The following is a 22866-nucleotide window of genomic DNA, read 5'->3' on the forward strand; positions in this document are numbered from 1 at the left end:
GCATGCTAATAAATGCAGCTCTGTAATTTTTTTAATTGCAAAAATAAGATAGTTTGTCTACAGAAAGTACAACCATTTCTCTTCTGGAATTGAATAATTTTCCTACTAATATGTTAATATTTCTGGGTCCAGGCAAGGGTTGCCCTGTCCCCAGTGGTACACAACCTAACTTTAGACTTCTATGCATTCAGGTTTTTAAAATTTTTGAATTACAGGAAAGGTAATTCACATATGTACATGTTTGTGGATAGTTGAGAAAAGAGGTGGTGAGGGAGAGCAAGAGTCGAATGAAGAATATAATTTGAAGACATTACATAAATAATTACATTATTTTACATTTTGTTTCTTGGTAGCAGCATTCTGTTTCTATTATAAAGTGTTTTAAAGTGACTGAGCCTCTCATTTTAAGATTCTTTCTTGCCTTTATATAAAAAACAAAGAGACCAATGATTTTCTGTGCTTATTTTAATATCTCATATTGACATTAAATTCATATTTTAATTAGGAAACATAATATTGTAAACTACGGTGTACAGTGTTTCAAAATTTAATTCATTTAAAAAAGATACCTTTTTACAAGTGGTAATGAAAATACATGTGACTAAAAGCAGACCACTGATAATTTTGGGTGGAAAAAACTTAAATTTATTAAGGAAAGAAATAAATTGAAGCAGGACATTGTTTTAATATGCATATAATTAATTGTACAACTGTATATTGTGAAATTTAATTAAACACGTTCTAGCCATTTGGATTTTGAAATGCTAGGTAAAATACTAAGTTAAAGATGTGAGGAATCGATATTATCCTTCCGGCATTTTTGTTTCAGCTACATAATAGCTTTCTTAGTAGGTGTGTAAGAAAGCTCCTGATATTTTTGCCTTGATCTAAAGGAAAATAAATGTTCTATAAAGGGTAAATCTATTAATTAGAGACCCACACAACTTTCTTTCTTGCTAGTGTAATCGTTAAATTGATTTTTCCAGTCCATCATGTAATTGCTCCAGCGATGGAATCCTGCTTTCCACTCCCATTCTGCTTCATCAATATTTCCTGTAAAACATAGAATAAGTTGTATTAATCTAAATTTTAATCTGTTTCATTAATTGAAAAACAATTTAGAATACGAAAGCCATTTTCTCTAACTACACTGTACAGCATTATTTTCTTTTTTCACTTATTCTTTATTATTTATTATTAGCTCTTTCTGCCTGAAAAGAGATTTTAATAAAATCTTTACAGATTATGTGAAAATGCAAACAAGATATATAATTTATGTAAAGTGTAACATATAAAATGGAAAATGAGTTTATATATTGTATTATGCATAAATACATTACATATATTTTCTTTAGTTTTCAAGAAGATATGTAGATATTACGCTCTTCTCTTGACCCATTTTAAAATAACATAAATTTAATTTAATGGTCTAATTTACATATATAGTTATAAAACATAATTATTTCTGATGAAAATTATGTATGAATACAGTCATCCTTAGTATTTGTGGGGAGTTGGTTCTAGGACCTCTCAGGGATACCAAAATCCTCAGATACTCAAGTCCCTTATGTAAAATGGCATAACATTTTCATATAAGCTATGCACATCCCTAGATAATTTATACCTAATATAATGAAAGTGCTATGTAAATGTTTATTATATTATATTGTTTAGGGAATAATCATAAGAAAAAAACATCTGTATATGTTTAGTATAGATGCATTTATTTATCAAATGTTTTTGACTCATGGTTAGGTAAATCCATAGATGTGTAATCCATAAATACAAAGGGCATACTGTATTTATTAATGCATAAGGATAACTTTGTAATTGTCATTCCACATAGATTTTACCCTTATTATAATACATTATTTTATTATTATTTTTTGAGACAGAGTTTCACTCTTGCCACCCAGACTGGAGTGCAATGGCGCCATCTCAGCTCACTGCAACCTTTGCCTCCTGGGTTCAAGAGATTCTCCCTCCTCAGACTCCTGAGTAGCTGCATTACAGATGCGTCTCCACCATGCTTGGCTAATTTTTGTATTTTTGGTAGAGATGGGGTTTCACCATGTTGGTTGGCCAGGCTGGTCTCGACCTCCTGACCCCAGGTGATCCGCCTGCCTAAGCCTCCCAAAGTGCTGGGAATACGGTCATGAGTCACCATCCCCGGTCAATACATTTTAATAGGAAACAATGTTTAGTCATTGTTTCAGCCACTTACTGTGAAAGCAGTTTATTAATTGCGTTGTAAAATAGAAAGATGAGTAAGATAATTTCTGTTTTCAAGTAGTTTGCAAAGTATATGCATGTGTTAGGAGAAAGGAGTTTGTAGGCAGGAATAGTGTGAGGTGGTGAACCACAAATGGTCTACATACTTCAAGAACTTTGAAATTCTGATTTATTTGGAAGTGTATTGTTAAAAAATACAGATTATGAACAGTAAAAACTATTAAATTACCATGTTTTAAGACACATATTTCTGTTCCTGATATAAAGGCATAATAAGCATTATATATAACTGTGGTTTTCTTACTTTTTAAACTTTTAGAATGCTAAGCTACCAAAAAATTTTAAGTAATTTCATGTATACTGAAAGTAGGGACTGGCAACTCTTCTAATACATACTTTTCAGTTAGAAATCTTTGAAATTAATTAAACTTTGTAAGATATTACTTTGGAGGAGAAAATGTAGTGACTCATTTTAAGCTAGTACAAAAATAAAAATACTTAAATATTTGTACAGACATTACAATATCCCTTGTAATTTAGGATATATTTAGGTTTGAAATGTTCATAATGCTTGGATATTGGAAAAATATTTGAAAGTTTACATAAAATGTTTCACTTTCATGTAAAATGGCTTTTAAAAAAGTCAATCACTATAATCACTTTTTTTTGTGTGTGAATAATAGAACTTCTATAAAGGGTCAAAAAAGATTACATGTGGAAGAAAGATGTTATGTATCACATCAAATCATCCACTTTTATGGTCTTTTAAAAAATAAATAAATGCTGTTTTCAATGTTACTTATAGAAAATAAAAACTCTAAAGTCCAAAAAAATCTTTTCTTGATAAATAAATTTTTGGTAATTTAAAATTTAGACCATGAATTTTAATCCTTATAGAAAGTGTCCTAGATCTGATTTTCTTTTCTTGTTCATGGAATAATACCAAATGCACTGATTTATATAAATTTACATTTATTTCCTATGTGCCATAATCAAATGTCTATACAATTTAAATGCTTTTAAGTGCACAAATGCTCTATAAATCTAAATACTATTCTGCTTTAGAAATAGGGGGCATTGATTAAGACAATAAATTATGAAACATTTAATTATTTTCTAACAAAATCCAGAGAAAGAGAATATGCCATAAAAGTAAATACAATATTGAGTTTGAAATAAATCAAATTCAAAATTAAAAGTTTTCCTCTTTCATCTTCTTCTTTTTTAAGTCCTCCTCTCTTTCTTTTTTCTTCTTATTTCATATTGGCTTGTTTATTACTAAGACGACAAAATCTAGTCACAACTCAATTTTCATATTATTATCAACATCAGCAATATTCATGATTAAACACCATCTAACTTAAATGGTTGGAACATCATAATAAAAAAGTGAGGGCTGGCACATTATAAACAGAGATTAAACTTGATTAGCAAATTTTAACTTACTTAAAATTTGAGGGAATAAAGACATTTATGGTCGACAATGTATTTGCTTTACAATTGATTAATTAAAACATAATTATATTGTAGAACGGTCATAATGCTCAAACAATGTAAGTTTCTTAGAATTGTAACCTCAACCAAAATGCAGGCTTCTAACTCAATGTACTTATTGTAAAGGAATCAATATATGTTTTGTATGAATTCAGAGATATAAAGGAAGAATAACGCTGCCACCGATGTTTCTTTTCATGCCTCATGGTGTCTGAAAGTCCATAAATGTAATGATAATAGCAACGTTGATTGTCATTCTCTAAGTATAAATATTTTTTATAAGAAAGGCAAAAATAATCAAATTCTGAATGAGAGAAGAAAAAGAAATGTGTAGAGAGGAAAAGAAAGTGGAGGCTTGATACTAAATTCACAGGTCAAATATTGATGTGATGTTTTCTTTAAAGAAGATAAAAATTAATTTTAGAAATAAAGAACCCTAACTTGTAGAAAGAGTTTTTTTTTATTATTATTTTCTCTTCTTTATAGTGGTAACATTTTGTGTTTTGGATACTGTGAACAAAATGGAAAGATTACCATAATATATTACGGTTTTAATTATATTTTATCAAGAAAAATGATGAATCAATTGATTGACCTTTCCAGATTCTTATGTAGAGAGTAAATATAAAGTCCTCTTTATGCATACTACAATGATCATACTATATAATAATATGTATAAAAAGTGTCTTAATTCATAATATCAACAATAGGTCACATAGTATTTATCCATTGACCTCAGCTGATGGCATTTAAATAATACATGTAAAATACAGTAATATAGAGGAGTGAAAATAAAAGAACAAGGGCAAATATATAGCAGAAATGTAAATAAAATAAACAAATCAGAGTTGGCAACATGTATAGCAGGTATGGTAACAATCAAGGCCAAAAAATAAATGCGTAAATAAGTATATATTAATAGGATTTTAAATCTTCAATATTAATAAAGCTTACAACTCTCATAATTATTTTTCAGAGAAATATCTTCATGATTGTAGAATTTCATGCATCTTTATTATTTCTTAAATAAAAATAGAGCAGAAATAATTAAGGACATTGAGGACCTTATTCATATAACTATGTAGTAAGAATATAGTTGATTTAAAGCATATGTAACCTTAGAGATAGTTTACTTTTGTCAAAGAAAAACAATGTGTTAAAAATAATGTGTTGTTACATTAATTATCACCCCCAATAGAACTTACTAAATTTGCATTTAATACATAAATATGTAAAATAGGAAACTGTATAATTTATTTTTTATAAAATAAATTTCATGTCAAGATGTCAAAAGATCAAATAGACATATCAGTTAAAAAGATTATCTAATACTTAAGACAGTTTGTGAATATTTATAACTTACACATATGTATAGAGATATTAAAAAACAAGTTTCTCCAAAGCAAATCTCTGTGTGCAAGGGCAAAGCAAATTTGCAAGTACAAATGTTTAAAAGAAAAAGTAAAAAATATACACACAGTTGACCTTGAACAACAGGAGTCTGAACTGCACAAATCCACTTATATGTGGATTTTCTTCCACCTCTGTCACTCCAGAGACAGCAAGACCAACACCTCCTTTCCCCTCCTCCTCCTCCTTCTCAGCCTACTCAATGTGAAGATGACAAGTATGAAAACTTTTATGATGATCAACTTCCACTCAATTTCTCTATCTTATGATTTTCATTTTCTTTATAACAGCTTACTTTATTATAATAATATAGCATATAATACAAATATTATTCATAATATATGGTAATCAAATGTTTATGTTATTGGTAAGGTCCAGTCAAGTAGGCTTAATTAGTCAACTTAATCAGTAGTTAAATTTTTGGGGATTCGAGAGTTACAGGCATATTTTCAACTGTGCAAGGGTTGGTGCCCCTAATCCCCAAGTTGTTTTCCAGAGTCAACTGTTTATGCAAACATAGATGATATTTCCAAATTTGCATTCAGAGGCAAATTTACTAGTAAGTCCTTTTCACTAAAACAAGAAAAAGCAATTTTAGATTAATTTTTAAAGCATAAATAAAATAAATATAAGAGAAGTGAATATATTCCTGATGCGAATGAACCAGCAAACAAAAGAAGCTATTTGGAAGAACGACCCGACCTCAGAAATGAAATTATCATGTTGATGCCATAATAGTCTTACATACTCTGAGAAGACAAAGGTAAAAAATAAAACTTGTGAATATAGTAAAAGCTTATACATTTATGAATCAATAACCAGAACATGTCAGTTTCCCATTTAAAATTACTAAATGGCTTTACTTAGGATATAATTTAAATTCCTAAGCATGATACACAAGACACTTCATCTCTGGTTCCTGCTTATCCACTTTGCCTTCACATTGAGATTCAGTGCAGGTATCTTCTCTTCTTAAAAGCTTTTCATGGTCCTGGGCCCTGACTCCACTTCACTGTGAGTAAGCAGACCCTGTCATTTTCATCTGTGTAGCTCTAGCTGCTAGTGCAGTTCCTGGCTCACAGCAACAGTGTATAGGCTCTGTAAATGTTACCAAATTAGTTGACAAAAAAGATTTTTTAAAAGATAAATTATATTTCTATTAGGTATCTTGTTATACATCTGATAAGATGTCCTGAAAAACATTCAGAAACTAGTTAACTGTCAACTACCTAGGAAAGATGACCCATTTAAAACCACCACAAATGTCTACTTAGAATTTTTTTTTCTCTTTCCATTTTTTATATTTTCATGGATAATTGCTATTAGGAACACTTCACATTAGTTTTCATTAATAAATATTTTGCAAACCAGTCGCCCTCCGAACCTGCAAAATACTTGTGTTGGCTTTAAGAAAAATGTTAAGTGCTATTTTGGAGAGGGGATTATACCAGCATTACTCATACTCATTGTAATTTTGACAACATATTAATCTCGTACTATGGATGCGAGTACATTTTCCACTCTCTAGGAAAAGAAACTTCGAAAATTCTGCAAGGGAAATGGCCTTCGATAAAATTCAACATCCCCTCATGTTAAAAAGTCTCAACAAACTAGGTATTGATGGAACGTATCTCAAACTAATAAGATCTATTTATGACAAACTCATAGCCAATATCATATTAAATGGGCAAAAGCTGGAAACATTCCCTTTGAAAACCGGCACAAGACAAGAATGCCCTCTCTCACCACTCCTATTCACACAATATTGGAAGTTCTGGCCAGGGCAACCAGACAAGAGAAAGAAAGGGTATTCAAATAAAAAGAAAGGAAGTCAAGTTGTCTCTGTTTGTAGACAACATGATTCTATGTTTAGAAAACCCCATCATCTCAGCCTAAAACCTCCTGAAGCTGGTAAGCAAATTCAGCAAAGTCTTAGGATACAAAATCAATGTGCATAAATCACAAGCATTCTTACATGCCAATAATAGACAAGCAGAGAGCCAAATCATGAATGAACTCCCATTCACAATTGCTACAAAGAGAATGAAATATGTAGGAACACAGCTAACAAAGGATGTGAAAGACCTCTTCAAGGAGAACTACAAACTACTACTCAAAGAACTAAAAGTACACAAATAAATGGAAAAACATTTCATCCTCATGGATAGGAAGAATCAATATCATGAAAATGGTCTTACTGCCCAAATTAATTTATAGATTCAATGCTACTCCTATTAAACTACCATTGAATTTCTTCACAGAATTAGAAAAATCTACTTTAAATTTAATATGGTACCAAAAAAGAGCCTGCATAGCCAAAACAATCTTAAATGAAAAGAACAAAGCTGTAGGTATCACGCTACCTGACTTCAAACTATACAAGGCTACAGTAACCAAAACAGCATGGTATTAGTACCAAAAGAGGCATATAGACCAATGACACAGAACAGAAACCTCAGAAATAACACCACATATCTACAACCATTTGTTCTTTGACAAACCTGAAAAAACAAGCAATAGGGAAAGGATTCCCTATCTAATAAATGGTGCTGAGAAAACTGGTTAGCCATATGCAGAAAACTGAAACTGAACCCCTTCCTTACACTTTATACAAAGATTAACTCAAGATGGATTAAAAACTTGATGGTAAAACCTCAAATAATAACAATTCTAGAAGAAAACCTAAGCAGTACCATTCAGGACAAAGGCATGGGCAAAGACTTCATGACAAAAATGCCAAAAGCAATTGCAGCCAAAGCCAAAATTGACAAATGTTGGTATAGTTAAACTGAAGAGCTTCTGCACAGCAAAATAAACTATCATCAGAGTGAATAGACAACCTACAGAATGAGAGAAAATTTTTGCAATCTATCCATCTGACAAAGGTCTAATATCCAGAATCTACAAGGAATTTAAACAAATTTATAAGAGAAAAGCAAAGAACTCCATCAAAATTGGGCAAATGATACGAACAGACACTTCTCAAAAGAAGGCATTTATGCTGCCAAAAAACATACGAAAAAAGGCTTAACATCACTGATCATTAGAGAAATAAAAATCAAAACCACAATGAGATACCATCTCACACCAGTCAGAAAGGCAATTATTATAAAGTCAAGAAACAGTAGATACTGGTGAGGCTGTGGAGAAATAGGAATGCTTTTACACTATTGGTGGGAATGTAAATTAGTTCAACCATTGTGTAAGACAGTGTGGCAATTCCTCAAGGATCTAGAACCAGAAATACCATTTGACCCAGCAATCCCATTACTGGGTGTATACCCAAAGGAATATAAATTATCCAACTATAAACCATGCATGGCCAGGTGCAGTGGCTCACACCTGTAAGCCCTTCACTTTGGGAGGCCAAGGTAGGCAGATCACCTGAGGTCGGGAGTTCGAGATCAGCCTGACCAACATAGAGAAACCCTGTCTCTACTAAAAATACAAAATTAGCTGGGTGTGGTGGCATATGCCTGCAATCCCAGTTACTCCAGAGGCTGAGGCAGGAAAATCGCTTGAACCCAGGAGATGGAGGTTGCAGTGAGCCGAGATCGCATCATTGTACTCCAGCCTAGGCAACAAGAGTGAAATTTTGTCTCAAATAAATAAATAAAGCCCATGCACATGTATGTTTATTGCAGTACTATTTACAATAGTAAAGATATGAAACCAACCCAAAAACCTATCAATGACAGACTGGATAAAGAAAATGTGGTACATATATACCATGGAATACAATGCAGTCATAAAAAGGTATGAGATAATGTACTTTGCAGGGACATGGATGAAGCTGGAAGCCACCATCATCAGCAAACTAACACAACTAACACAGGAACAGAAAACCAAACACCGCCTGTTCTCACTCATAAGTGGGAGCTGAACAATGAGAACACATGGACACAGGGAGGGGAACAATACACACTGGGGCCAGTCGGGGATGAAGAGTGAGGAGAGGGAGGGCATTAGGACATACAGCTAATGGATGCGAGGCTTAAAACCTAGACGACGGGTTGATGGGCTCAACAAGCCGCCATGGCACACGTATACCTATGTAACAAAACTGCACGTTCTACACATGTATCCCAGAACTTAAAGTATATAAAAAAATAAAGAAAATTCTGCAAAAGACCAAATGGCTCAGTATGCATAAAACAGTTAAAAGCTGGCAGATTATAAATTTTTATGTGGTATGAAAAATAATAAAGTTTTTATTTTCTAAAAATAATTGCCTAAAGGATGAGTGGTAAACACACACAGAAAATGTGAATTTGTATGATACAATGTGCATAACTAAATGTAGCTACTCATATTGTTGACCTGAGAATTCCTTGGAAAAAGGATAGTACTTTATACCTAGGCTAGTAGTTTTAGTATAAATTTTCAAAGCATATTAATAGGACATAAATCTAATAAGAAGTTAGAGGCTCTACATATAAGTATGAATACATTACATATATATATATTCACCTTGATACATATGACCTATTAATCTGTTATATTTTTATTCTTCAGTTTTCTATGCCCAATTTTAAATCAACAATAATATCCTTTTTAACCAACTCAGTAATATGAATGATTTCACTGCTTTAAAATTATTTCAAATGTCACCAAGTCTTGTGATTGTAAAACAGAGACAACTTGCTTTGTGTGTGTGGGTTTTGGGGCGATAGAAAAGATGGGAATCAGTTTTTTGTTTAATGTCTCACAGGGTAAAGAGAAGGGAAGAGTCATGGAAGGCAATTTGTGAAATAGTAAATTTGTAAACATATTGGCATAATTTTTTTAGTTCACTTCTTTGTGATCTTTGTTTTGCATGTATTGTCTTATTTGAAAAAAATAATTGTTTTCTCTCCTGTGAAAACAATAATGATAAGTTTTTTTGTGTGTGTGGTTGTTGTGTTTTGTCTAGCCAAAAAGGACACTGAGTAAATTTTCACTAGAGCCAAGTCTATTTAATAAAGTCTAAGGAATTAGAAAATATTTTAGTCCATTCACACTGCCATAATAAAACATCATACACTGGGTAGCTTATGTACAACAGAAATTTATTTTTCACAGTTGAGGAGGCTTTCTAGCAGATTAGACTTCCATCTAAGATCAAGCAACAGTAGACTGGTGTCTGATGATGACCTGTTTTCTGGTTCATAGGTGGCAGTCTCATTGCTATGTTCTCACATGGAGGAATGGGGGAGTTCTCTCAGGATTTTTTTTTTTTTTTTTTTTTTTTAGAGCATTAATCCCTTTTGAATGGGCTTTGTCTCCATGAACTCATGACCTCTCTAAGGATTTGCCTTCTAATACCAGCACCTTAGTGATTAGGATGTCAACATATGAATTTTAGGGGGACACAAACATTCAGACCCTAGCAGAAGAGAATGCAGAGGCGAATTAACCCATAATTGCTAGTGGACGTGAAGATAGAAGAGATTATATTGATATTTAATTATGTTTGCCATCATAATTAAGACACAACAACAACATTCTTCATGTATTTGAGTGTTCACTGAAAATCTCTTCTGTCTCCATCACATAATTATTTTTCTGTTTTTGATCAGTTATTAAACTTGTCACGGAATGCATACTTCTTTATGCAATAAATCTCAATCATTAATTGTTCTGTTGTAATTTTGAGTATGGGGTAAGATCATACAGTGAACCAGTATAAACTCAGGCTAGGCTTTGTGAAGACTTCATGTAATTTAAAGTGAAACAGTTAATTTAACTTGATTACTAAGTTATTTAAAGCCACTTGTTTATTTGTTTTGTTTTGCTTTTAATGAGGAATTTATAATTCAGGCATATTAAGACAATAAGCTAGTATCATTATTTTCTCTAAATCACCTTTGCACTCCCTCATCTTTGATTGACAGTCTTGCTGATTAGCAAATAGCAGTAAATGACTCTCAAAGTAACCAGTCCAAAGGGTATTTTGGCCCTTAAATTTACACGTGGTTTTTAGTGTTGGCAAGCACGATTTATTCAAAGGTCAAAGGAGGAATTACTCGATCTGTTTTTTCTTCATTGGGATAAAATGAAGGACTTTTGTTCTTTAAATAAATTTACCCTTCCACTTTTAGTGAAAAAAATATTATTATCCTTGACAATGGGTCATTTTTCTACTTCCTTTTCTTTTTTCAAATAGGTATGAGATTGTAATATTGAATAGTTATATTCTTGTGTAAATCTGAATTTGTAACATTTGAAATAAATATTGTGAATTTTATTTCTTGCAGGTGTATGCAATAACAGCATAGCCGTGTGCTGAAGTATGGTCTGAAAGTAAATGTTAGAATTTGTGTATTTAAGCACGTCTGAAGGATCATTTTATTTGAGAACATTTATTGCTCAAATGTAAACTACTGCTGAGGTGGTGCTTACAAAGCTTATTGGGCTTCCATCTTGAGTAACGTAAACATTTTTCCTTTTAAGAAAGCCAGCTAGTAGTTATTCTTTGAAATTTTTCTTTACGTATAAAGTTGCTTTAAAAAAAAATTCCAAAAACTTTAGCCCAGGTCATCTGAATAACCCATTCTCAAAACATTAAAGATTAAAATATTTGAAGTTTTGTGACTTGAAAAATGTAAGGTATGGCAAGAACATGGGCCCTTAATCTTTTTAATCTGTCCAAACTATTTATTTATAAAACATAAATCCTTCTAACTTCAAACTGACTTTGTTCAAATGTAACATTTTTATTACTAATGAATACATGTTACAATAATCCTATCATGCATTTACTTTAAAATTATAAAATATATCTAATATGAAAACCTTATTATGGGAGAATTAATTAGAAAAAATGGTATAATACAAAATTATATTTTCAAGACACACTGAACCCAACCTTATGCATGGTCCTAGACCACAGCTAGATAAATATTTCCATAGAGCTCAGTGTTACACAAGCTAGTAATTTGTTCAACATTGTATGGGAAATAGCGGCAGCTGGCCAAAAACTTTGGAGTTTGTTTATTTAATCTGCTTTCTGACAGGTAAGTACTTGGAAACAGAAATTTGTGAAGGATAGTTTTTAAAAATGCTGACATTACAATTTTATTGTATCATCACATAAATTGCAATAGATCATATATGATTCAACCAGAATGGCTCAGCTTGGCTTATAATAAATAAGTCACTTAAAATAACCCACTAATTTTATCTCAAATTATAACCCTCTCATATAAAAATATTTTAAATAAAGATTAAGAATATGTAGTATGTGATACGATAAATCATAGTATCTCTTTGGGTCTCTTGGCAGATTAATGAGTTACCTCATCGTTATTTATACCCGGAGGACACAAGGATGGCACTGTTGCTCTGCCAAGAGAAGCAGAATCCCATCTCTAGTTATATATTATGTCACAGAACATTTGGTAATACGCAGAGCACTGGTGTATCAGAAACATTTCCTAAGCAGATGGAGTACATTATTATAATTTTGGTGAGTAATGTCTGATGATCCAAAGGCATATGAAACAATCAAATACAGCTCTGAGATGCCCATGTTTGCTGAAACTAGCCCCTAACTTATCTAAACAAGAAATGGAAAACATCTACTGTATTGTGATACCTAACGTATAGCCTGAAAATTACAGAGCATCATGATGAAAAGAATAGCAAACTCTGAAGGACCTGACCAGCAATATGTCTGATGGCTGAAAATTACTTTTAGAAAGTACACTTAAGGAACCACATGGATTATAAACAACAGAAATTTTAAAAATTAGACAGTGAGTTGGATATATGTCATATTTGTCAGAGAAGATCAAACTAAGGTGACACATGTTTGATCACTCAAGTGGATTGAATATTTTCTTAATAATGAATATTGAGATAATAAATGAACAAATTTTGATAGTATTTCCTTACATATTTCTCATCAATCACTTCCTGAAGACTAGTTAACTAAATTACTATTTGTTTATAATATGTAATATTATATAATATTATATTTTGTAATGTGTGTGTGTGCTCTTAGATAAATATTTCCAAGTTCAGAATATTTAGAAATTTTTTATTGTGTTTTTAAATATGTAAACTTTGGAGTTTTTTTCTCCCTTTAAATCAAGGTTATATTATTTATTAAAACATTTGTTTTACCAATTTTTGCATACTTTTTTTAGTTCTATACATTATGATTGATATATTTATTTCTTTGCTCATTAATTAATTCCATAAAGATTTTCTGAATAACAAGTAGGGTTCTATTTTAGTTTCCTTTTTCTACTTTATATTTCCACGGGGTGAAATTTATATTTTAGTTTTCTTTATTTAACTACTAAAGTACTGCTTATATAGTAAGAGTTCAAAACATATCTAAACTTGATAGAAGAAAGTCTTAAAAATAATGTATTCATTAAATCAAGTTATTTTAAAGTCAGAGATACATACAGTAACTCCATCATCATGCCTTGGAGAGTATACTTCATCCCTTTTTTACATAAACCATCATCTTTTAAATAACCAAACACTAAAACACACACACCTGTCATTTCCAAGACTTTTGGAAAAAATGATGTCCAGAATCGGCATTGCTGAGCACGTAGTTTAGTCAATATTCTTGATGACTCTGTATTCAAGGTTAGATATTTTTGTTCAGTGCTTTTGAAGACAGGCCATTTTGTGCTATTATTATGAGTCCCATTTGGATTCCTAAATAATAAAATAGAGACATTATAGTAAAATTGAAATCATTGTTAGATTAAAAAGAATATTGTTTTCTAACAGTGTTCACAAGAGCTTTAAAGAGTTTAAGACAGAAAAAATGTGGATATATATTGATGATATGAAACGTAAGTGAACTGGGCTTAGTGGTTTTAGAACTGAGAACCGCTATGTTATTTAAAATTGTAAGAATTAAAATTTAAAGTTGAATTTTTTATATGCATTTCTACTTAACATATTGGAAGAAAAAATTTTTTATTTCAATAAAATATATCTTCATTCACACTTAAACGTGCTCAAAGGGTGGTGCTACTTTTGTTTCATTCTCTTACCTTATCTTAGACCCAATCATTTCACAATAAGGAATCATATCACTTACACATCTTTTTTATCTATTTCATTCTATATACTCTTATTAATACTGCCTGAGTTTAATACCAAGTTTAATTACAAATCTTATTATGTAATAATCTCATTACTCCAGGAAACTTCTTTCAGTCCCACATTTAAATTTGTCTAACATCTCCTAGATCTGTTTACCAATTAAAAATCTTTCAATAATTCTTCACTGGTTTCATATTAAGGTTAATGAACATGGTACCACCCATATTTCCAAGTTTATTTTCAGATATTCTTTTTATAAACCCAACCAATAGGAATTAGGTAGAGTTCCCCAGTAAATCCCTCTTTTTTTTCATTTCTTCTCTGCTCCAGCTGTTACTTCTGCTTGGAATTCTTTTATTTTCCAATTTTATGTGTCTAAACTCATTCAAAACTTTTATATTATCTTTTCATGATATTTTCCATATTTATAGTTGTGATTTGAAAATGGATAATTGTCGACTTTTCTTTTCAATATCTATAGTGTTGAGCTCATTGATACCTTTATAGCACTCAATAATATATTAATGCCAAGGTCACACAAGTAGGAACTCAGAGTTTTTTTTTAAGTGGCTCTACACAGTCACTACATCTGTAGATTTCCTTATAACATATCTTTGTTATTAGTATGAGTTAGACACAGATCTAGGCCCTAGAAATATAAATATGAAACACAAAGTTTTCCTCAGGGAATTTATAAGCATGAAAACTCAGGGTAACAAAGAACTACAACATAAGACAACATAAGCCAAGCCTAAAAAAGAGGCCACAAATTGTTCAGAAGAGGGAGCAGTAATTACATACTTGAAAGGAAATTACCTTATGGAATGGGAATCTGACTGAAAGAGAGAAAATAAGGAACTGAACTAGAAAGGAAAGCTGTGAAAGCTAGAAAGAGGGATAGAATTAACATAGACATTAATGATTAATCTACTTCTTAGTTCAAATAATAATGAAAAAACTAGTTTTGTTGAATTCTAGGATAAAAGGAGATACCGTTGAATTTATGTACTTAACATATTAGTGTTATCACATTAGGTCTAACAGCCCTGGAAAATTGTTTAGAATCGAATTTGTAGGCATTTACGACTCTTGAGGAACTTTTCACTAAATGGCTAGTGTGAGCATAATATTTTAGAAATATTGATCTCAAGGTGAGTATTTAGAATAATCAAGAAACTATAAAGTTTTCCAGCCTTCTCTAACATAAACTAAAGATTAAAGTGACAAAGATAAGTAATTCATTCCTTGCTCTTATTCAATCTTATGCAAAAATCATATAAGAAAAACTTTAGTTGAACTTTTCTAAAAGTTCAACACAAAAAATCCTTCATCATTCAGATATCTTCTGTATATTATTAATAGATAGAAATTTTGGAGTAGTATGAGCAGATCTAAGTTTGTTTTGCTTTGTTTTGTTTAGCCAAAGTCTCTAACTCCAGTAGAATTTGGAAGGAGAAATAAAAGTATGGTTATCAAGAGGCAGATTTTTGCCATCAAGAACTTATATTGAATACGCACTATATATTCATAATTTATCACAGATGCAGACATGTTCAACCATGAATTCAGGAGCTTTAGAGACAAATAGTTTCTTGATGTACTAGTTTATTTTATGGAGGAATGGGATATTTTAATAAGAATTATTAATAATCAGAGCTAGTCAAGCTAAACCAATATCATAGCAGGGTTGAAACCTCCTGCTTTAGGGTAGTATTTGAGAGAGATCAAGAAGAAAATTTCTCCAGATCACAGATGGCACAATTGTCTAGGTAAATTATGTAGTCTTTTTTCTTTCTTTTAAAGCTGTAGAAACTAACAAGTACAGCTGCTGGAGGTTGGATATTAAACCAGGAGAACCGATGGTCTGATTCAGTACAGCAATTCTTATGTTCCTAAATTGCCCACTTTTCTTCTAATTCTGCTCCAATTTACTTATATCACCATTTTAACTGCACATTCATTTCTGTCCTCTGTGAATGGCGACTTAAACAGAGCTGACTTGTACTTGAGTTCAAGAGCAAAGCACTGCCGGTGTTCATTTAACAAACTTTATCCTATGAAATAACTCATGACATACCAAATTGTAATTTAGAGATAATAAAATTCCTTTGCCTGTAGATGTGGATACAGTTTTCAAAAGACTGAAATAGCTATTGAAGTGATGAAGTATTTTATTCTATAATTTGAAGAAATCTCCATGACTTACAAAGTAACAAGAGAGACAATTCTTTCTGTCTGTATCAATTAAACACTTTGTGAAATACAACATATTTCCACTATACACAATTCCAAAGCATTATATTTTTAAATCTCAAAGTCATAAGATCAATTTAAACATCTTGACTTTGCTGTTTCTCAAAGAAGTTTTTGTTCTCTTCACAAAATAAAGACTTCAAAATAGTAATAATTAAAATTTTCCATGAAGTTGTATATGCTCTATTTTTATCAGTATCAGGTTCTTTTTCTACTTTGTAGTATACCAAAATGCTCTATAGATCACCCCTTAGAATTTTCTTCATATGTAGTTTTGAAAGGTTTTAAGACACAGCTAATTTAACAACAAAAAAAGCAGAGAGTATCTTTCTTTAACATCTGTGTTACAGAAAATTACTTGCTTGCCATTGATATTTGAGCACACAGTTGATAACTCATTTTATGAACAGATTAAAGGAAAATACACCGATTGATTCAGGATGCCCTGATATGAAGAAAAATTTTGCATCTAGCTTCAAAAATAAAGTTTTCTTGGAATTATAGAATCCTAGGATTGCCTACCCAAGCCTAAAATGAGAATTAAAATTATCCTTAGGAATTCAGAGACAGTTATTTCTAAGTAAGCTATAGTAGTTTTTGAGAGAATGTATTTTAATTAGCTTTAAAATCTAGTAAAGTGAAGCTATAGTTAATGGTTATATATTAAAAGTCTAGATGAAATCTTTCACTGCCATAAGAGGTTTGAAGAAAATATATTGAAAAAGTTTTAAAACGTTAAAATATTTATAAATTCCATTCCATGTCACTTAAATGAAATTCTATTTTAATATAAGGAATAGAAGGGCTATAAGAAGACCTAAATTTAGAAAACAGATTCATTCATTCGTTCAACCAATATTTATAAAGTGTGTACTAGGTCAGGTATTATTTGAGTGATAAGAGATTCAACAAATACAAAATGGAAATTCGTTTATCTTGCCATTTTTATTTGATGAGAAAGACAAGAAATAAGATCAATAAAGAAATGATGTAATATGTCAGATGATACCAAGTGCTAGTGATAATAAAATGAGGAATGGGGATAAATAGAAATGGCAGGTGAGTAAGTATCAGTGTGTGTGTGGCAGGGGGATGGTGAGGGAGTCCGTAATAAAACATCTGATTGTCATTTATCTCTTGTTCTTGCAATGTAATCTCTAAACACTTGGAATATTGTGTTATACATGATAGCTTATGCTAACATGATGTCTTATGGTGAGTATATAATAACTGAGGCTCATGAAATGACTCAGGGTGGGGATGGCCACACTGATCATCTTAGGGTAGGAACTAGCCCTGCCAGAAATACCGTCCATGTTATTAGAGGGATGAGACTTTTAGCTATGTGATATCATCCCGACCTCCACAGAGGGGAAGGAGCTGAAGAGTGATTTTAACCATGCGAGCAATGATTCAATCCATCTTGCCTATACATAATAATAAAATCCCAATAAAAACTAGAGATGCAAAGCTCAGGTGAGCTTCTTAGATTGGCAATACTCCATAGATACATAAGCACAATAGATGTCGTGAAGATAATAGATCTCTGAGAACAGAGAAGTTCTGCATTTGGAACATTCTAAGTCCAAGATGCTCTACGTGTCTCATCCTCAGCTAGTTCTAATTTATATATTTTTGTTATAAGAAAACTGTAATTGTAATTACAGGGCTTTCCTGAGTTCTATGAATAGCTCTTGTGAGTTATAAAATCTGATGGAGTCCAAAGGGACTCCATATTTGTAAACAGCTAGTCTGAAGTGAAGGTAGCCATGCGGACCCTAAACTTCTGACTGGTGAGAGAAATCTTGGACCAATTTCGCAGACTGGAAGATTAAACTTGACTTTCTGTAGCTCTGGGTAAGGAAGCTTTGTAATATTTGATAGAAAATGAAGTGAAGAGGAGAAAAGGGATGAGTCAAACAGTTGTTTGGGGAAATAGTATTTCAGCAGAAGGGATGGAAAACAATGATCATGAGAAAAATGTTTGCTTAGAGTTTTCCAAGGAAAGCAGGGGGGACAGTGTGACTAGAATAGAGGCAGGAAGGGAATGAGTGTAGGAGGTGAAGTTGGAGAGGGGACAGTAAGGTCACATTACTTAGTGCCATGTGTGTCTTCAAAAGTATTTTGTGTCTACTCAGAGTAAGAGAGGGAGGAATTGGAGGGTTTGCACAAAGAAAGAACAAGATTGACCAGGCATGGTGGCTCACGCCTGTAATCTTAGCACTTTGGAAGGCCGAGGTGGGTAGGTCACGAGGTCAGGAGTTCAACACCACCCTGACCAACATAGTGAAACCACGTTTTTAATGAAAATACAAAAATTAGCCAGGAACGGTGGTGGGCCCCTATAATCCCAGCTACTCAGGAGGCTGAGGCAGGAGAATGGCTTGAACCCATGAGGTGGAGGTTGCAGTGAGCCAAGATCACGCCATGGCACTGCAGACTGGGTGACAGAGCAAGACTCCATCTTGGGGGGTGGGGAAAAAAGGAAACTATAAGATCTCATTTACATTGTTTAAAAAATCATCTGTCTGTAGTGTTGGGAATAAACTACAGATGGTTCAAGAAAACCAATTAGGAGGCTACTAAAATAGTTTATGTGAGAGTTGATGGTTACTTGAATTAGAGTAGTAGTGGCAGAAATTGAAAGAATTAGATCTTACATATATTTTGTAGGTAGAGTTGTTACTAGGCCGATAGATTAAAGAGGAAAGGAGCAGGCAAGGTTGACTTCAAAGATTCTGGCCTGAGAAACTGGAAGAATGAATGTAGTTGACATTGCTGAGATAGGAAAGACTGCAAGAAGAGCATGTTTGGAATGCAATATCAAGAGTTCATGGCTGGGCATGGTGGCTCATGCCTGTAATCCCAGCACTTTGGGAGGCCAAGGCAGGCAGATCACTTGAGGTCAGGAGTTCAAGACCAGCGTGGCCCACATGGTGAAACCCTGTCTCTACTAAAAATACGAAAATTAGCCGAGCATGGTGGCACATGCCTGTGATCCCAGCTATTTGGGAGGCTGAGGCAGGAGAATGGCTTGAACCTGGGAGACGGAGGTTGCAGTGAGCTGAGATCTCACCACTGCACTCCAGCCTGGGTGACAGAGCAAGACACTGTCTCAAAAAATAAATAAAGTAAAATAAAATAAAATAAAATAAAAAGTTCACATGTTAAGTTCACGTGTTAAATTTTACATCCAAATGGAGATGGTAAGTAGGCAGTTGGAAATTTGCTGTTACTCCTGATTTTATTGATAGAATCTCTGCATTTCAATTAGATCCACAAGTTTTTATTTAACTTGTATTTTTTATTGGAATGACCTTGTCTAGAATGTGACACACATTCCATGATTAAAAATGAAAAAATAACAGAAGTTAGAATAGCTTTGTACTGAATAGGAGATTAGACAATATTATTTCAAGGTAACTTCAAATTCATTTAAAGGGCATAATATTACTTTTGACCAAAAAAAAAAAAAAAAAAAAAAAAAAACTTAAGTCACAGAAATTTTCTTTTAGGAAAAATTACCCAGAAAACAGTTAACTGAAACAATTTAAGAATAAAAAAATCTTTGATCATAAAATGCTTCTGATCATATGCTAATGAAATAAAATGCTTCCATGAGAAATATTTGAGGACTGAAATGAGACATCATAAAGCTTCCAAATAATAGAAAACATGAATGTGATATTTTTACTTAGTAATGATTAGTAAAATAATTGGGAGAAAAAAATTATTGAAAAACAACATCCATTATATGAGGAAGGTAGCAAGCATATCTTTATTGTTACCTCTCTAATATTAATATAGATTTGAAATTATTTTGGTCAAAGGTTTTCACCAATTAAGATTCTGAAATGGATTACTAATATAAAATAGATTATTTTGTATGTATCACCATTTTAATGGTTACAAATTCAGTGTTCTTAGATGCTCACTTTGAAAAATTCATTACACATGATATAGGCTCAATTCTGTATGTATGTGTATTGCAATAAAAACTGATTTAAAATGTTTGTTGTGCTGACATCTTCCTCCAAAAAGTAGTATCATTGCTGTCTGAGCACCTTAAAGTGGCATATTTGGTTGTTTTATCTTACTTTTCCTATAAACAATGTCTTTTATTGATTTTCAAATACTTATTCACATTCTGGAGGTTGTGTCTTTTCTCTGTTGATTGTTTCCTTTGCGGTGAAGACTTTTTTAGTTTAATACCGTCCCATTTGTCTAAATTTGATTTTGTTACTTGTGCTTTTACAGTCTTAGCCATAACATCTTTGCCTACATCAGTGTCCTATAGTGTTTTCCTTATGTTTTCTTCTGGTAATTTTATGGCTTTAGGTCTTAAGTTCTTAAATGTAATGTTCTCCCAGTTACATTAACAATGTTACTCAATTTACAAATTTCAATACAGCTATAATATTTAAAAACACACATAATGCAATATAACAATTCATAGGATATACAATGCCTATATTTCCCCAAAGCATAGCTCCTTGTCCTATTCTCGTCCTACCATCTCTTCAGACAGACCTTCCTCGGGAACCAAATTGAAGTAGTCAGTGTTTATCACCTCATATTGTTCTATGTACTTTAGCTGTCCTTTTTCCTTTTTCTCATGAGAGGCTAAGAAGTCTCATTCAAACTATCATTTGATTGTTTTGTTGACAACCTGAAATTGTGCCTGACTCATAGTGTGCAGATGGGTACAATAAGTAAGAAACATCACAACTGATGTGTGGTTACCTCTTCGTCCTTCACAGTAAATGTTCATGTTTAAAAACTACTACCACATGGGAAATAGTTCACAGATGACAATTTCTATACTTTCAAGAAAAACAGTACTCCAAACCAAATAATGTGAAATTCTGCTTCCAATAACTATTTGTTGTGGCAATCAGACACCCTGGGATAACTTTTCATTTTCTCACATGCAAACTATTTTTTACCATGTGCACTCCTGTAATCCCAGCACTTTGGGAGGCCAAGGCGGGTGGATCGCCTGAGGTAAGGAGTTTGAGACTAGCCTTACCAATATGGTGAGACCCCATCTCTACTAAAATTACAAAAAATTAGCCAGGCATGGCGGTGTGCACCTGTAGCCCCAGCTACTCTGGAGGCTTAGGCAGGAGAATTGCTTGAACCTGGGAGGCGGAAGTTGCAGTGAGCCGAGATTGTGCCGTTGCACTCCAGCCTGGGCGACAGAGTGACACACCATCTCAAAAAAAAACAAAAACAAAAACAAAAAAAAACCCACAGATTTATTAAATTAAATTAATTATAATATTTATTAACTATATACCCAAATAAAATGAGTTTAATATCCATTGAATTTTATTAGAGCAAGTTAGTATTAACTCACGAATGCATTACGAGTAATTTAATCATGCTGGTTCCATTTTAATCCACAAAGCAATGTCCTGGGTAATTTGTTAGTTTTATAAAACCTTGTATTTCATGGTTTTCTACAAGCTTCTAAGATAAATCTTTAAAGATAAAAGAAAAATGTATTTTTTCTTTGGATACTTACACATATACGCAAGCTATCATAGTCTGCTTGGGATGATATAACAGAATACCATAAATTGGATAGCTTACAGACAACAGAAATTGATGTCTCATATTCTGGAAGCTGGGAAGTTCAAAATCAAGGCACTGGGAAATTTGGTGTCTGATGAGAGAGCTTACTTCTTGGTTCATAGACAGCAGTCTTTTTGCTGTGTCCTCACATAGAAGGGAGAAGGCAGCTATTTTAGATCTGTGATATAAGAGCACTAATCTCACTCATGAGGACTCTGCCCTCACCACCTAATCACCTTCCCAAGGCCTCACCTCCTAATGACAGGTGACAACGTGCTAGCAGCCCTCGCTCTCGGCTCCTCCTCGGCCTCGGCGACCCCTCTGGCAGCGCTTGAGGAGCTCTTCAGCCCTCGACGGCACCGTGGAAGCCCCTCTCTGGGCTGGCTGAGTCCAGAGCCACCTCCCTCTGCTTGTGGGGAGGTGTGGCGAGAGAGGCGCAGGTGGGAACCGGGGCTGCCGGCTGCACTCGCGGGCCAGTGCGAGTTCCCACGGGCAGGCGCGGGCTCGGGGGCACAGCACACGGAGCGGCCAGCCCAGGGCAGTGAGGGGCTCAGTACCCGGGCCAGCAACTGCAGAGGTTGCACCGGGTCCCCCAGCAGTGCCGGCCTGCCAGCGCCGCACTCAAATTCTCGCCCGGCCTTAGCTGCTTTCTGGCGGGACAGGGCTCGGGACCTGCAGCCCGCCATGTCTGAGCTCCTTCTCTGCGGTGCCCCGTGGCAGCTGGTCCCATCCACAGCCCAAGGGCTGAGGAGTGCAGGGGCGGCTCGGGACTGGCGGGCAGCTCTGCCGGCAGCCCCTGTGCAGGATCCACTGGGTGAAGTCAGCTGGGTTCCTGAACTGGATGGG

General features: G+C 33.4%; 1 protein-coding gene across 2 annotated transcripts in view; it reads right to left on the minus strand.

The window, feature by feature from the left end:
• Positions 1-450: 450 nt before the first annotated feature.
• BCHE (butyrylcholinesterase) overlaps positions 451-22866 on the minus strand; it is a 68353-nt gene continuing 45937 nt past the window's right edge. Inside the window, exons 3-4 of one of the 2 annotated variants that reach the window (XM_005546296.5) lie at positions 13628-13794; positions 451-1053 (exon numbers count right to left, since the gene is read on the minus strand). In XM_005546296.5, the coding sequence (XP_005546353.3) occupies positions 929-1053; positions 13628-13794 (292 nt within the window). In that variant the 3' untranslated portion in view covers positions 451-928. The remainder of the gene's footprint in view (positions 1054-13627; positions 13795-22866) is intronic. The other variant, XM_015445482.4, reaches the window with a different exon arrangement.

Source organism: Macaca fascicularis, chromosome 2 (assembly GCF_037993035.2).
Source record: "Macaca fascicularis isolate 582-1 chromosome 2, T2T-MFA8v1.1".
Taxonomy (NCBI): Eukaryota; Metazoa; Chordata; class Mammalia; order Primates; family Cercopithecidae; genus Macaca; species Macaca fascicularis.